At 42.8% G+C, this 16362-nt stretch overlaps 3 protein-coding genes across 8 annotated transcripts; all 3 read left to right on the top strand.

Annotated features, from left to right (window-relative positions):
* Nucleotides 1–145: 145 nt before the first annotated feature.
* LOC115739081 (60S acidic ribosomal protein P2-1-like) lies at nucleotides 146–1638 on the top strand. The gene is made up of 3 exons (XM_030671957.2): nucleotides 146–333; nucleotides 1083–1318; nucleotides 1432–1638. Exons 1-3 carry the CDS (start codon nucleotides 246–248, stop codon nucleotides 1456–1458), a joined length of 351 nt encoding a protein of 116 aa, XP_030527817.1. The 5' UTR covers nucleotides 146–245; the 3' UTR covers nucleotides 1459–1638.
* Nucleotides 1639–2582: 944 nt separating this feature from the next.
* LOC115739226 (receptor-like protein kinase ANXUR2) lies at nucleotides 2583–5314 on the top strand. Its single transcript, XM_030672232.2, has one exon. The coding sequence runs from the start codon at nucleotides 2765–2767 to the stop codon at nucleotides 5312–5314; it is 2550 nt and encodes an 849-aa protein (XP_030528092.1). The 5' UTR covers nucleotides 2583–2764.
* A 1082-nt stretch (nucleotides 5315–6396) lies between these two features.
* Nucleotides 6397–16021, top strand: LOC115739078 (FIP1[V]-like protein). Of its 6 annotated transcripts, XM_048271217.1 has the most exons (11): nucleotides 6397–6923; nucleotides 7696–7910; nucleotides 8204–8330; nucleotides 8455–8523; nucleotides 8774–8884; nucleotides 8989–9090; nucleotides 9160–9189; nucleotides 9235–9407; nucleotides 10319–12074; nucleotides 14785–15440; nucleotides 15558–16021. In XM_048271217.1, exons 1-10 carry the CDS (start codon nucleotides 6405–6407, stop codon nucleotides 15340–15342), a joined length of 3660 nt encoding a protein of 1219 aa, XP_048127174.1. In that variant the 5' UTR covers nucleotides 6397–6404; the 3' UTR covers nucleotides 15343–15440; nucleotides 15558–16021. The 6 variants fall into 6 exon arrangements, with proteins under 6 accessions (XP_048127174.1, XP_048127173.1, XP_030527806.1 ...); XM_048271216.1 differs by having other exon boundaries at nucleotides 9160–9407; nucleotides 10322–12074; XM_030671946.2 differs by having other exon boundaries at nucleotides 9160–9407; nucleotides 15588–16021.
* Nucleotides 16022–16362: the final 341 nt, after the last annotated feature.

Below are 16362 nucleotides of genomic sequence, written 5' to 3'. Positions count from 1 at the left end.
TTGGGCCTGGTCCTGGGCCCAATCAGGCCCAATAATCCCGGCCTGAAGCCAAATGTCAACGAATTCTATTCAACCGGATGAACGGCCACGATTGAATCAAACTCCCCCACGCTCGAAAACCCTAGAGATATAAACTCTGCTCCCTTCTCTCTTTCGTGTTCGGCCATAACCAGAGCTCTAGAAACTGCGCGTGCCGTCGCATACAGCTCATCCATTCGTGCCCGCAAGCTCTTGTTGGAGCGAAAATGAAGGTTATCGCTGCCTACTTGCTAGCTGTTTTGGGAGGCAACACCTGCCCCTCCGCCAATGATTTGAAGGACATTCTAGGATCAGGTTCTCGTTCTCTCTCTCTCTCGATTTAGTCGATGTTTCGCTCACTTGACTGACGCTAGATGTAGTCCAGGTTCAGTAGTCTTAAGTTTTCTTGCATCGATTGATTAAGGAACCAAAGTTAGCGAACGTATGGTAAAGTTTGAACCTTTGTGTATGTGAATTGGTTTCTTTACCTATTCATCGCGGAAGTTACTGAAGAGGAGGGTTGCGATTACTTGATCCGTATCTGGGGACGGATTGTAGCACTGGGGGTTCGAGATTTGCTGTCGTAAATGTCGTGTTCATTGTGTTTCGACTTTGATTGGTGTGTTTTTAATTCTCTTCAAGAGGTTCCAGTAATCAGTTAGTTCATTTTGGCCATGGTGATGAGATCTCTGCTATCCGGTTGTTGCGTTCGGATGGTTTTAGTCGTCATGGCAGATGTGTGTTACAGTAATGCCGAGGAGTTGGTAGATTAGTCTACAGTAATTTTGCATAGGCAAAAGATGTTCAATGCTTTATTTGCAATGTTGCTCAGTATTTTGTTGGACCTGTCCATAGAATCTGTTACTGGTTATCGTTCTGTAGAGTTAGTAGACTGTGGTGCATTGGGAACAAAAGGGGAAATTTCAGACTGTAATTTAGTTTTCTGGGATGTGGGTATGTTCTGTGTACAATGTGTTGGTAAGATCTTTCCAGATTTATAGCTCCTTTCGTGGGGAGCACAATTTGCTGTGGTACTGAAGGATTGCCTTTTGAATTTTTGACAGTTGGAGCTGAGGCTGATGATGATAGGATAGAGTTGCTCTTGTCCGAAGTCAAGGGAAAGGACATAACTGAGCTGATTGCTGCCGGAAGGGAAAAGTTGGCCTCAGTGCCCGCCGGTGGCGGTGGCGCTGTGGCCGTCGCTGCGGCTCCAGCAGGTGGTGCTGGTGGTGGCGCTGCTGCCCCAGCTGCCGAGGCAAAGAAGGAGGAGAAAGTCGAGGAGAAGGAAGAGTCTGACGATGTAAGCACTATTGTTCATCTCTCTGGTTCTTTCAGAGTTTGTTTTGTGCGGATGATCTTGTCTTTCACTTGCCATTTGATTTAACCTAACTTGGACAATTCGCTTTCCTGCAGGATATGGGCTTCAGTCTCTTTGATTAAGAATGCGGATGGCAATTTTTGCTTACAAACGTGTGTCGTGGATATAGGCGCAAACATGCGGTCTCTGTAGTCCATAGTTAGAATTTCTTGTTTTTCTCTTCTGTTTGATGCTGGACTTCTTGAAATTTTTGCTTACCCTAATGAGATGTTTTGGGACATGGGATTAATTTTTCCCCTGAATTTAGTCCATTTCGGGTTCCCTCTTGATTATAATTTACTGCCTATCTGGTTTGGATCCTTATTCAGTGGCGAGGCACGGTGCAAGCATCGAAGATGCGCTATGCAAACCAGGTTTTAGAACCAGAACGAGTGACCACGCCAGGATCTCTCATCGCAGTCAAATATGAGCTTTTCTTTTAATCTCTGCCTTGTAGTGTTGTGGCTGCCATTTCTGTCTAGTAACCGAATGATCCGTTTACTGAAAAAAAATTAAGAGACGCTACTCTCGAGCAGAACTATTGAGCTAATCAACCTTTAATGATATGTGCATTTTCAACTCCAGTTAGATGTTCAATTTAGTGTTGTTGAAAAACGGATTGGGATCTGGACTCCAATGCTGAAACTCAGGATCAGAGTGCTCATATGAGGAGGGGTCTTGGGTCCGGGACTCCGGGGTCCTGGTTCAGGTGCAAGGATCTTCGGGTTCTCGGCCTCGATTTCCTGAGTTTGTCTATCCTAGCACTAGGGACTCAGAGCTTGTGTGGATGCTTGAGGCCGAAGCTTCGGGCAGTCGGGTTTAGGCCCTGAGGGTTCCTGGTCCCGGTGCCGAGTTTCTCATGTTCAAGACCTTAGATCTCGGGGCTGTGTGCCGGGTCCCGTGACTAATTTAGTACACGATTTCTGTATGTGCAATCTAAATTTGTCCAAGATCGTAGTAACATCGAGGGACGGATCCATAAATGTCAATAGAAGTTACGATATGGCGGGCGAATTCTATCGATGCATGTGATGTACTTTTCTATTTCCTAGAAATTGTAATTAATTGGTTAATTCCTGTTCACTTAATTGCGCAGAGTGTGACGTGGCATATGTAGGAGGGATTAGAAACCAAAAGAAACGCTCAAGAGGGGTGCAACAGGATTAGCATGTCCTTAAACGCAAAATTAATGTGTAATTAATTTTCTCTCTCTTCTGCACCCCTCTCGCTAGAATGCCCACCCCACCTTTGAATCAAGACATCTTCATCTCAGACAGAAAATTCGAAGAATCCCAGATTTTCTTTTGTTTTTCCGTGAGGATTGATGATCTCCTCATCCTCTGTTCTTAGCCTATTTCCTCCGATTTCGGTTGGTAATGTCTCGTAGATATGAAAGACAAGCTCCGTTCTCATCTCTGGTTCCATCTCGTTTACATTTGCGTCGCATTGAGCATCCTTCATGTTCTAGGCAAAAGTTCCGGCACCAATTCCCAGTCATATGTGATCGCATGCGGATCTTCCAGTCGAGGAACCGATTCGGACGGCCGAGTCTGGATGCCAGACTCCAAGTTCCTCGTCTCGTCGGCCGATTCGGTTCCTGCCGCAGCCGCATTCCAGGACCCTTCTCTGCCTTCCACGGTCCCCTACATGTCTGCCAGGGTCTTCACCTCTCAAGCCTCCTACAGATTCTCAGTTCCGTCGAAGACTCGGGTATGGTTCCGGCTCCATTTCTACCCTTGCACTTATAGCAACCTCGATCCGTCGGACGCCTATTTTGGGGTCACGGCGAATGAGTTTACGCTCATGAACAATTTCAGCGCTTCAATCACGGCCCAAGCACTCACGCAGGCATATATCATCAGAGAGTTCTCCCTCCCGCTTGTCGAATCCGGTGACCTCAATATCACTTTCACGCCTACTGTGGCACATGACGGGGCCTATGCATTCATCAACGGCATTGAGATGATTCGGATGCCCGACATATTCGAGCAGGCGACGATGGTCGGGTTCAGCGATCAGGCCGTCACTGTCGACGTGTCTTCTTTGCAGACATTGTATCGGCTCAATGTGGGTGGACAATACATTCCACCGACCAATGATTCCAGCCTCACGAGGACATGGTACGACGACACTCCCTACCTATTCGGTGCTGCGGCCGGGGTCACTTCCGAGGCGGACAAGAATGTGAAAGTTCAGTATTCTCCGGATGTTCCGGAATATATTGCGCCCTTAGACGTGTATAGCACGGCGAGGACGATGGGTCCGGATCCGAAGGTTAATCAGAACTACAACCTCACCTGGGTTTTCCAGATTGACGCGAATTTTACCTATGTCGTCAGGTTTCATTTCTGCGATTTCCTACTTAGTAAAGTTAACCAGCGGGTGTTTGATATCTTTGTGAACAACCAAACGGCGCAGGCAGCTGCCGATGTTATCGCGTGGTCCGGCTCCGAGGGAGCACCAGTCTATAAGGATTTCGCCGCTTATGTTAGCGATGGCCCCGGCGACGAGCAACTGTGGGTGGCTTTGCATCCGAGCGCTTCGATGAAACCCGAGTACTACGATGCCATCCTGAATGGATTAGAAATCTTCAAGATCAATGATAGCAACGGGAATTTGGCTGGTCCTAACCCGGTTCCGTCGCAAATGCTTGTCCACGCTGAGGCCGAGGCGGCCAAGAAATTCGCTCCTTCGGGTCATTCGGGCACCGGCCAAGTGATTGGCGGGATCGCCGGAGGGGTTTTAGGATTCATTGTAGTTGTTTTGGTATGCCTTTTCGTCCGGCACCGGAGGAACGTGGCCAACGGAACGGAATCTGGAGTTGGCAAATGGTTACCGCTCTATGGAAGTTCACATGCTTCAACGACGAGCAAATCAACAATTTCTGGCAAGAGCAATGGCAGTAGCCACCTCTCGTCACTCGCGGGAGGCCTGTGCCGACATTTTTCCCTGTTCGAGATCAAACATGCTACCAAAAGTTTCGATGAATCGCGGGTCATCGGAGTGGGAGGATTCGGGAAGGTCTACAAGGGCATGATCGATGGAGGGTCGACCCAAGTCGCCATCAAGCGATCGAACCCTTCTTCGGAACAAGGAGTTCACGAGTTCGAGACCGAGATCGAGATGCTCTCGAAGCTGCGGCACAAGCATTTGGTCTCTTTGATCGGGTTCTGCGAAGAAGACGGCGAGATGATCTTGGTATACGATTACATGGCCAACGGCACTCTCAGGGAACACATATACAAAGGCAACAAGCCGCCGTTATCATGGAAGCAGAGGTTGGAGATCTGCATTGGCGCCGCCCGCGGGCTGCACTACTTGCACACCGGAGCGAAGTACACGATCATCCACCGCGATGTGAAGACGACCAACATCTTGCTGGACGAGAAGTGGGTGGCGAAAGTCTCTGACTTCGGGCTATCCAAGACCGGGCCGAACCTCAACCAAACGCACGTCAGCACCGTCGTGAAGGGCAGCTTCGGGTACCTGGACCCCGAGTACTTCAGGCGGCAGCAGCTCACCGAGAAGTCCGACGTCTACTCCTTCGGGGTAGTCCTCTTCGAGGTCCTGTGCGGCCGGCCCGCCCTCAATCCGAGCCTGCCCAAAGAACAAGTCAGCCTCGCGGACTGGGCTCGCCACTGCCACAGGAAAGGGACCCTGGAGGAGATCCTCGACCCGCACATCAAGGGGCAGGTCAGCCCGGAGTGCTACAAGAAGTTCGCCGAGACGGCCGAGAAGTGCGTAGCCGACCGCGGGCTCGACCGGCCGTCCATGGGGGACGTGCTGTGGAACCTCGAGTTCGCGCTGCAATTGCAGGAGAATCCCGGTGCTGCCAAGTTCGAAGCTGAACACGTGGACGCGACCGCTGTGAGCGGAGAGAATCAGGATTCAAATCCGAATGCAGCGTTTTCGCAGCTAGTGAATCCTAGTGGAAGATGAACTCAAGTTATTTCTGTAGGATTATTTCTCAGATTCTTCATGCAGGCGTCAGGCAAAACGATAGTATTTTTGCTTGGACAAATCATTTTGTCCTAATTTTGTTTCCCTATTTTTTTTTATAACAATGTGCATAAAATTATGGATGCTCTTATTGATTTAGCAGTAAATTAGCTTAGGGTATTTCAAGAAAGGAATTATATCTAGGCTCCGTTTGTTTCGCGGATAACAAATTTCTAGAAAATATTTTCCGGATTTTTTGGGGTTCGGGTTACGGAAAATAGACAGAGTCAAGGAAAATATTTTCCTAAAACAAACGCGGATAACAAATTTCAAAGAAAATGTTTTCCAGATTTTCTGCGGTTCGAGTAGCGGAAAATAGTCAGAGTCAAGGAAAACATTTTCCTAAAATAAAAAAAAATTCAAAAGTAGAGAAAATGATCTCTTTTGAGAAGAAAATGTTTTCTCTCATCTTTGCTTCCTTCACTTTTTCACATTTTTTTTTAATTATTTTTATTTTCCTTTTATTTTTTTATTCCTCCTCTTTTCTTTTTCTTTTTCACTTGGCGACCCGCCTAAGAGGGAAAAGAAAAGAAAATAAAAAAATAAAAAAAATTATATAAAGAAGTGCATAAATCAAATTCGATTTTTCATATTAAAAAATAAAAAATATATTTTTTTAGGTCTCAGCTGAACACAAAAAAATATTATCAAAATGATTTTCTGAAAAATATTTTTGATCCGTTTTTTCGTGAAACGAATGGAACCCGATATGAATTTATGTTCTGACCAAAAAAAAAATTAATATGAATTTATGACAATTTGAGAATATCAATGAACAGAGTAGACGTTTTTATTTAATTTATGGATTTTTTTTCCATCTAAATATTGACTACACTATCTTAAACAATTAAATGATTTTTTTTAACAATAAAAGTTGGAAATGGTACGTGATAGGGTTTAAGGATCACAGGGTTTTAGAGCTGTTCACGAGCTCTACCTGCTCGCCATGCTTCGAGCTCTCGCTACCTTCTCCTCGAACTCGTGCTGGTTTTTTCGTTGATAGCGAGACGCGCGACGCGTCTGCACGGCAATGGAGGACGTTGATGACGACTTCGGAGTTCTGTACGTCGGCGATGTTGAGCTCAGAGAGAGTGAGTCCACCGGAGGGCTGCTTGACCGCTCTGATTCGCGGATTCCTCCGGTAGGCGAAGAGAAATCGAGTGGAAATGGCATCGGAAGTCGAAATGCTTGTGGGGGTATTGGGTCGGAGTTGGACAGTGGTCACGAGTTGAGACAGTTTGAGGTGAGTGATATTAGAGAGGATGGCGACAGGCGCCACGAGGATGAGGAGGAGGATAGCGGGAGTGACAGCGAGGATGATCTGAATATAGTTGTGAACGATGGGGATTGCCGGGCATTCGCGGGTTTGAGCATGCAGACGGCAAGGACCGGAGGCGGGTTGGGTGATGATGCGGGCGGTGATGTCCATGTTGTCACCGCCCAGAATGGTTTAGGGATGAAGAAAAGGTGGACTGATCGATTAATGAATGGAGGGCGCGATTGCAACAGTCCACCCATTGAAAGGGAAATTAGATTTAAGCAATTGAAGGTACTCATTGGTTATAATTCTTGAAGTAGTCTTTCACACATTTTGTAGGTTATTTTTTGGTAGTTTGTTGTTTTTGGGTGGTATCTGTAAATTCCGCCTCACTGAGTTTTTTTCGTTTCTTCAGCTATGAAATTATGAATAGTTACTTACCAAAAAAAAAAAATTATGAATAGTTTGTGGATTTTATTTTGGGATCTGTCATTGTAGATAATGCTTTCCACTTATTACTGGTTCCAGTGAATGGAGTTGAAGGTGCTTTTTACTAAATTAAAGTACGAAAATTCACGGTGGTTTAGGATGTCACAATTTATTCAAAGGGATTCTTGTTAAGGAGTCAAAAGGACGAAAGAGAGCAGTAGTGAGGGTATTTTGCCATCTTCCAATTTTTCTCTCTTCAGTTTTTTTTTTTTTTTTCTGTACATGATAACCTGTTCAAGATCCTGGTCATATCTGCTTGTTTTACTAATCATGTTTCTAGCCGATGCAAGAAAAATAACCACTGCCGCATGGATATTAGCCTTCCGAATGAACATCTCTGTCATTCTGCCTCTTCTCTGTTTTAACTACCATGCGTTAGATGAATTTTTCTTCTTCTTTTTCTGGCACTAATGAATTTTATAAATTGGGCTCATGATGTCATTTTTTAACTCTTGGATGGGTAAATTATAATGTTTACTTTAGTACTCCTTTGGTAGAATATTTCTTGATCTGGTAAATTTTATGGCTAGCATTTCAACAAAATCTACTCTCTCGTTGGGTTGCCGTGTTTCAGTTTAGAGGACCTTGCGGGTCTCGATATGCACGTGCAAGCTATTTAAGAGCTAATCCATCTGGGGGGATAATGGCATTATTGACGTCAGCAACAGGTGATTTCGAGGAAAATGAGGACCAGGATTATAAGGAAGTGAGTTGCATGGTCCATGCTTGTGCTCCACCTAAATTAGCAGTACCACAAAAAGGACATAGTTTTTCTCTTCCCTGGTATAGGTCAGTAGATGCGTTACAGTTTATTCCCATTCTCTGTGCTTCACACCCCCCCCCCTCTTCTACATGTGTTATGATTGGGTAATGTTGATTACAAGTGGATACATATCGCTTGTTGGCTTCATTCTGCACGTGTTTTGTCCCTGGAGGAGACAGCAGAACAGCATTATGTTAACTAAGGATGCTTCTACTATATGTCTGATTTCCTTTGCTGAGGATCATACTTGAGGAATTAGAGGAATAGCCAGAGTTTGGTCAAGTATGCTTCTATTATGCAGCGGCTTTCATATTTCCAGGAACATACTTGATGTAAATATTGATGCGCTCAAGGAGAAGCCGTGGAGGTGTCCTGGAGTGGATATAACTGATTATTTCAACTTTGGTCTTGATGAGGAAAGCTGGAAACGATACTGTAGCTCTCTGGTAATTATGTGGCCTGCTGTTCAGTGAAATGTGCTGACGTCACACCTTCTTAAAGCAGTGTTTTTTACTCTCCTCTTTAAGTATGTTCTTACAGATAGAATGGTTAAACTGAAACTTACTGCAGGAGCAAGTAAGGCAGCAGAGGTCTTTGCAGTCTAGGGTCCCCACTTATGGGTCTTCAAGCCTCGATCAGGTACTAAATCTGATTGGTTCCTATAATGACCATTTAGCCTCTAAATGAGTGTTTTTTTCCGGGGGGGGCAAGTTTCTCTATGTAAAAAAGTTTATCGTAATATTTGAGGTGTATTGACATGATTTCAACAATTTTAGGATGTAAATTGGGAAAAATGAAGTAGCAGGGGGGAAAATGAAACAGACAGGAAGAGGCTACAAAGTGTAATTAAACCTTAAATATATATTCTTCGCAATTGTCATGGCTGTAGGTTTATGAACAGGAGTTAGTTCAGGAAGGTATGGCTGATGGAGTTGGATCAGGAAGGACATATCCACCCTCAACTACAGCATCTCTTGATAGAGAAAGCCTGTTGACAATGGTGTGTTTAGTTTATTTGACCTGATCTCCATTTGATTACCATCCACTAGATTTCATCAAAGTTTCAGTGTAAATGACTATGTCATGTTGTTTGCATTTCTCCAGCAAAAAGGCAAAGCAATTAAGGTTGCGGAAAGCCTTGGTGAACGACAGCCATCTGTGGTTCTAAGGCCCCCGCGATCATTCGATGCTGATGTAGTAATAGAGGTGTGTCTGGAGTTCATTTAGTCTTGGTGGCAACTTTGACAATTCCTTATTAATTTATTTCTGGGGCAGATTGCTTTGCCGGATTCCCCCAAGGATTATTCTATGTCAAGCAAAAATGGGCTCAATTTCATGCAAAATACGTTCTCTAAAGCATTGGAAAGTGGGGAACCGCCTACAGATGATAGTAGAAATACTTTCCTGTCTCATAGAGCTGAAAAGGATGATGCATTGATGTCTAATACTGTGCATGAAGGCTTACCTGTAGATCGTCTGGAAGAAAATGCTAGAAGGTTCGACGAGTCAGTCAAAGGGACAAGGTATGAGAAACTACATCCGACTTTTCAAGAAGCTGCTGTTAGAGAGCATAATGGAACACACTTTTGAATCCCTTTAGCCTGTGAGCTTAATCTCACCGATAACTTTGGACCTTTGTGCCTAGTTTATCACTTGTCAAAGAATAATTGAACACGCTGGTATGTGCCTAGTGTATCACTGGTCAAAGAATAATTGAACACGCTTGTAGATATTGTTTTGTGCAATTGTCAGTGAATATGTCCTTTCAAACTCATACAAGAAATGGGCCTAATTCCCTAAAAAAATCCTAATTTTAGGTCTAATCATTATTCTGGTCCAACATTTTTTTTGTCTGAAAAATTCCTTAACTTTCATTTTAGTCCCAAATTTGCCCACGCATGTAGAATCGCTAACATCAAGGCCAGTTAGAGGTCCATTTTCAAAACCCAAGTGTTCATCAACATCCTTACCTTCGAACCTACTTATGTTGATAATCTTAAAAAAACCAGATTTTTGGATGTGTGGGCAGATTTGAGACTAGAGTGAAAGTTTGAGATTTTTTTTTTTAGACAAAAAAAGTTCAGGGTAGAATTGAGATTGGACGTAAAGTTGGCTTTTTTAAGAGAATTAGGCCATAAGAAATGTAATGCTGGGTAAAGCAATTAGGAACTTACTTCTGCTGGTGGACGAGAGGAGCATGATACGGTCTATCACATTCCGAGTGTAAAAAAGAAAAAAAAATCAAAGAACATTAATTTTGGATCAGCAATTGTTAACAAATCACGAGCACTGCGTTTATGCTTTTATGCGCAATAATGTACAGTAGGGTTTGGCTTCCTCAGATTTTTTCAGTTAGTTGAGCTAGTTAGTAATTTTTACATAAATCTCGACATTGTCCAAGTTAAGGAACCATGAAAAAATTCTTTGATCTCAGTAGGTGCTTTGAGCTGACAAATGCATCTAGTCTCGACGATGCATCGACTTCTGGAGACTGGAAGATCTCCGATGGTGATGGCTGTGACAGTCAAAAGGCGTGTATCCAAGACACAGAAGGAAATGCTCTAGCTGAAGAAACAGTGTATAAAGCTACCCAAGGGGTCTGTGGCACCTCATTTATAGCAGATTCATGCATGTTTCAAGATGAACCATCTCTAGGGGACCGGATTCAACTTAGTTTGTCTTCACTATGCTTTGAAAGTGAATCTGAAGCATCTGAAGATAGCATTTCTGTTGATCGGGGAATAAAAGATGATGTTTATCGTAGAAGCCCGTCCCTTGGCTCGTGCAATGACTTTCATGACTCAAGTACCTGTGACCAAGCTTCTGTCAAAACCAAGCCAACTAATGGTACATATACTCAGAGATGCAGAATTCACTTTCAAGTGGGAAATGTTGGTGAACCCGATTCTTTCATTGATAGTGGTGATGTTGCACCCAACTTGTCTGACTCTAGGGGCATCAATAATTGGGATGACTTGGTGGTTGATCATAGCGGATGGAATAGGAGACAGGTTGCGATAGATCATTCTCATGAAGAACACGTTCCATGTTCTAGAGAAAAGGTATATGGTGGTGAAAGGTTTGATGACAATCCCATCTATACTTCTTACAAGTTGTCGAGGAGAGGTCAGCAGAACGAGCTAGATCAACATTTCCGGAGTCAAGGTAAAGGGGAAGACTTTTTCAGAGGCAGGTTTAGGGAAAATGGCAAAGATCTCGAAAGGGATGGGAACCACAAGGTGAAATGTAAATGCATGGAGGAGAGGAATTCTTTCTTGCATAGAGAGTTGAGCCAATTAGTTTCAACGTATTCCACTGACACTCCTAAGGGAAATGACACTCGATCAAGGCTGAAGAGTGAAGATCTTCAAAGCAAAAAGAGAACCAATGATAATGGTCATTTTCTTGGTGGGCGTATGGAAGAGTTCATGCTTGAAAGCCATAGAGCCTCTTTCTCTTCCACTGAATGGGAAGGGGGTTGTTTGGAGAATAACTCTGGAAGACGATTACTTTACCGGAGAGAAGTGAAGAACTTTGAGAGAAGAGGTGGACATAGAGGCAATCCCCTATATGGTAGTGATTGGCACATGGAATTGGAAGATGAATGCCAGGAATACAGAGATCATGAGAGCCTTTCCTCCCAGCTGTATGGAGAATCTTATGCATCTGAGAAAAGATGGAATGATACCAGGTCACCAAGAGATGAACCGGATCAGTCCAGATTATTTGGACTGTACAAGAGGTTCCAGAGGCAATCCCATTGTGATGATGGAGGAGAAAGTCGTTGGCCTCATGTTTATAATAAGAACGATGGTGCTGATGATGGTGTTACTTTTTCTGGAGATCATGTATGTAGGGGGAGAAAAAAATATGGATCCCAGAAATCACTGCCTAGGAACAATGACGACAAATTCCTTCTGAAGCATCAAGACAACCAATTACATGCTGAAGAGGCGTCATTCTTCTGTGGAAAATCAGTAAATAGAGGGGTCAATCCTAAATATAAAGATGCAGATTGTGAGATGGTCGATAATGGTATCAAAGAGGAGAGGAATTGGTACACAAGGTCAAGCAGAGGAAATAGCGCTCTCTTTCTGAATAAAGGATTTCCTGTTAGCCATAAGACTAAGCATGATCAGACCATGTTAATTTCTGGGAATCCAGTTAACTGGTTTGTCAGGAAAGGAAAGGTAAAGTCAGGGAAACTAATTTTAGAAGCATGTATTGTTATCCTTGTATATAATAACTTGGAAAAAAGGCTTCTCCTTTGTTTTGAATTTTTACTGCATGCCTCCAGCTTCTCTCTTTTGATTGCCCTACATCGTAACCTCGGAATGTTTAAAACGGTTGAGGCGGCTTTGTAGTTCTTCATAAAACTTCCCTAATATATGTATTCATGGTTTGACGATTTATACATTTTTATAAGCCTTTTTGAGTGCAATCCTTGTCTTTCTCACTTCAGTCCCTTTTCAAGGGTGCTCCAGGGTTGCCCGGTAAACTTCCTTGTTGGCCATTGGAAAGCCGAGTTTTGGTGCAGGCATTTCTTTGCTTAAATATAACTTGGTTGCATCTTCTAGGGAATTTTTTTTGGCTATCATTAGGGAGGAAAGCCCATAGGAACCTACAGCCTCATGCCACGCTCAAAGCAGTCACAAAGAGGGAGGGGTGCGGGGCCACACCTCCCCCAGGGGCACCAACCCTAACAGAGGGGATTTTCCCTGCAAGAAAGGGTGACGGGGTAGGTAATAGGTCTCCCCCTTCCCTTCTGGCCTATATATATATATATTATCAAATAGTACATTGAATTATAAATTATCAATAATGGCATTATTGTTCACTTCGGTAGATGTAATAGATTCAGATACTTACCATTAATAAACTATAATTTCAAAATGTTTCTCTCTTTTATATTGGGGGTTGTTGTGATAAATCTCCGAGACTTCTATGTAATTTGTAGTTTTTGTTAACTTGATGCTTAAAATGATGGCGAAACAGGGATAAATTGAGAAGATTTACGGAACAGATATATGTCAGAATTTTCACCATGGTGGGGCAGGGCACTGCTGCCCCATCCAAGCTGCCTCACCCCGTCCCCCCCATGCCCATCCCCATCCCTATCCCTAGTCACACAACTAGACTTGAACCCTGCCCCTTGGATGGTTTGAGAGGAAAAGCTGGTCTGCTAAAAGAGCCGGATGAGCTTAATCAGAGTAGCAGAGTAGGGCTGAAAAAAACTTTCCTTTCAAATTTCTGGAACACCTCTTATTATCCATTGTTCTATGACGATAAGTTTGTTCTTCCTGCTCTTGTATGTCCAAAATGCTGAATTAGATAGGTTGAGCTAATGAACAAGGAGTATGATTGTTCCTCAGTTAGCTCCTAGCTCCTTTCACTTTTGTTTATCCAGTGTCGGCATGAGAGGTATTGGCTTTTTACTTCAGTATGCTAGGATATGGGTGAACTGGAAAAGATTGTTCTTGGTTTTATGAAATGGTATAGTCGTTATTATCAAACTACTGTTCTATGAGCATTTTATTGTAGTTGAAACTTTTAATTTTGAATTGTCTTTTGTGCAGATGGGCGTCTGCTCATGGGGTTGTTCATAGGAAAGATAGAGGCCTACAAGCAATTTCTAACGTGTGTTTGATTAGCTGGGTGTCCACAATGACAGCAGTATTTGTATCTTGGAGTACTGAATGTTACACAGTCCAATAGATACGTATATATACAATTGACAAGTACCCTTAGGGCAGTCGTTAACTTATTTGGAGTTGTCAACTTAGAAAGATAGCTTTTTAATGAATATGTGAGTTTATTGTGCTTTGCTTATTCTAAATATCAGGAAACTAATATATTATGTGTAATGGGCTCAACTAGTTCCCCTAGACTATCTTTGATTAGGAAGATGTCTTATATTTAATATCTGGTTTGGTGAATGACAAGATGTAAGAATGGATGTAGGCATCTGCCATCTAATTGACTGGGAGGCTGTGGAAAAATTTGGACCTTTACTGATGGTAAAAGAGAGAGATTGCCATCGACATGGTGAACAATAATGGGGACACTTCGGTCACATTCACCATCAATAGTGGTGGTACCTCTCCCTCTCTCTCCTCCCTGGCACTCACAGTCTCTTTAAGTGGATTCTTTATTTCATCCAATGGGGAAATCCTGTCTGGTCTAATCCCACCTCCAAGGCCGGACTCATAAAAAGGGTTAAACCCAGGCTTATACAGTTTTTATCTGGTCCAGAGCACATCACCAAACACTAAATGGGACAATCTACATCCTATCTTATCACGTATCCTAACCACATGATGTAGCCTTTTGCAGTTGCTGTTTATATCCTCCTTATATGGGACATAATCTCTCTGACAATCAGCCAAGATTGGTTCTTAGGAATTCATGGACTTGCTCTGTTGTACATGAGCCGGTTTCGTTTCATATGCATGACCTGCAATATTTTGAGCTAAGCAAAATGTACTTGTCTACGTCAGGAAAATATTTGGAAGACGGTATACGGAGGATATACTATATGCATTTTTGGCATCCCTATAGGTTTATCTTGCAAAAAGTTTTTTTTTTTTTTTATATAATTATTTCTTTTCCCTCAATCGGTCTTGCTTTTATTTTATTTATTTTTGGGTTCATCGACCGCCGACCCCAACTAGTTTGGGATAAAGGTGATGCTGATGTTGATGTTGATCTTACCTGGCCATTCTGAGTATCATTTTTATTCAGTACTTTGTGCAGAATCGTTCTGATGCAAAGCTTTTGGAAGAGTCTCGCACACAATTTTTATGTCATAAAAAAATTCACTTATTATTTTAACATGGCTTGATATTGTTGCAGAGGTTTTTTTTAACATATGGTGTTTCTTCATGGCAATATGTGGTGCAGTCCTCCAGAAGATACAACACACAGAGAAATCTAAGGCCCAATGTTAGTAGCGAAAACATGGATCTCAGAGGAGCTGGGACAGATCCGACTATGAGGTACAGACATGTATCACAGAGGAGAGAGGCAGCTGAATCCGACTTGCCAAATTCTGTGAGCCATCAGGCTGATAAGAAACTGGCTGACAAGTTGCCAATTAGTGCAGAAATTGAAGATTTGGACATTGAGGAGGGTCAGATTGGGATGGAAGAGCCAAGTAGTGATACCACTTGGGAGGAGAATCATGTTCCTGGTAACATAGCTGTGATTTGCAACGTGACGAATAAGAAACAAGGACCTAAAAAGAGTCCCGAGATGGATAAGGTAATTGGTAGAATTGACGAAACACGGATTCGTCAGACATTGGCAAAGATGGAAAAAAGAAGAGAGCGGTTCAAGGAGCCCCTTACTTGCAAAAAGGAAGTCGAGGGGAAAACCAATCACCTTGTTAATTTGATGCTGGAAGTGAGTGCAACAAAGGGTGAAAGACCAGCTCGCAAGAGACGCTGGGGTGGAAGTTGAACTCCTTATGTTACAGGCTTCATTTCAGATGTTGTTGCTGAGCACAAAGCATGTACATATTTTATACATATTACACATGACAAGTCTTGGAGATTCAGGTAAAGTTGAATTCTTCGTCTCAATCTTCATTTACCAATGTTACCTTTGAGGATAAATGCCTGAAGATTTTCATTTTCTTCTGTTGGTACTAAGGGTTCTGTTGATGTGAATTTCGGGGTGATAGATTTATGCATTTGTCTCTTCAGATTTTCGAGATTGTGGAGACAGTCTACACGTTAAACTCCCATGAGTAACTACTCCAAGGTTGCGAAAACTGTCTGGAGTCAATCTTAGACTATGAACTTCCATTTGATAATGAGCCATCGCTCTATTTTGATTTCCCGAAGAAGCTATGAGGAAAACTTTGCCACATTGGAGACGCTGCATGAAGTAGGTAGACAGTAAGTAAAGGCTTGGAGTATCTGAATGCTACCAAAGACTGCAGGTACATCGAGACATCTATATCGTCGACGTCACCAACCCGGGTAAGATGATGGTTGCTGGCAATAGTGAAATTTCCTGGTGTCGGGGAACTTTTATAGTTTTCTCAGATTACAGTTGCAAGTCTTTAGTTTGAATGTTTTGAGATCTAATATCACAATGAGACGTCCATTGATTAAGTGGCAGTGAGGATTGATCAAATCAGTTTGTCAGGGAGATGAGATGGTCAATTTGTTAATATGAAAATGGCTCTACGCTATATGTGACCTGGGAATGAAGCAAACTTCAATTCAAGTTACCGGGATTCAACATGGCTGGTGGAAAGCGAAATCACAATGGAAGTGGCAAAGTCTTTTGGATCTTTGTTGGAAGTTTCGTAATCATTAATAACTTAGAAGGAAAAAGGACATCAAAAACATTCAAAGTCTTAGTTATGAAAAGACTGACATTATCTTTATGGAAGTAATTATTTAGGAAAATAATATACGTTCTCAAGATCTGTTTGTTGCGAAAAAAAATGAATAATTTGGATAATGTTTT

The sequence above is a fragment of the Rhodamnia argentea genome, chromosome 10, assembly GCF_020921035.1.
Source record: "Rhodamnia argentea isolate NSW1041297 chromosome 10, ASM2092103v1, whole genome shotgun sequence".
Lineage (NCBI taxonomy): Eukaryota > Viridiplantae > Streptophyta > Magnoliopsida > Myrtales > Myrtaceae > Rhodamnia > Rhodamnia argentea.
This window is presented reverse-complemented; position numbering and strand designations above follow the sequence as displayed.

Bases quoted from the DNA above. Each gene is read 5' to 3' on its own strand.
- LOC115739081 (XM_030671957.2), top strand. From the start codon at position 246: ATGAAGGTTATCGCTGCCTACTTGCTAGCTGTTTTGGGAGGCAACACC. The intron at 334-1,082 runs GTTCTCGTTCTC...AATTTTTGACAG, and splicing joins GAAGGACATTCTAGGATCAG to TTGGAGCTGAGGCTGATGAT. The intron at 1,319-1,431 runs GTAAGCACTATT...GCTTTCCTGCAG, and splicing joins AGAAGGAAGAGTCTGACGAT to GATATGGGCTTCAGTCTCTT.
- LOC115739226 (XM_030672232.2), top strand. From the start codon at position 2,765: ATGAAAGACAAGCTCCGTTCTCATCTCTGGTTCCATCTCGTTTACATT.
- LOC115739078 (XM_030671946.2), top strand. From the start codon at position 6,405: ATGGAGGACGTTGATGACGACTTCGGAGTTCTGTACGTCGGCGATGTT. The intron at 6,924-7,695 runs GTACTCATTGGT...GCCGTGTTTCAG, and splicing joins TTAGATTTAAGCAATTGAAG to TTTAGAGGACCTTGCGGGTC. The intron at 12,075-14,784 runs GTAAAGTCAGGG...TATGTGGTGCAG, and splicing joins GGTTTGTCAGGAAAGGAAAG to TCCTCCAGAAGATACAACAC.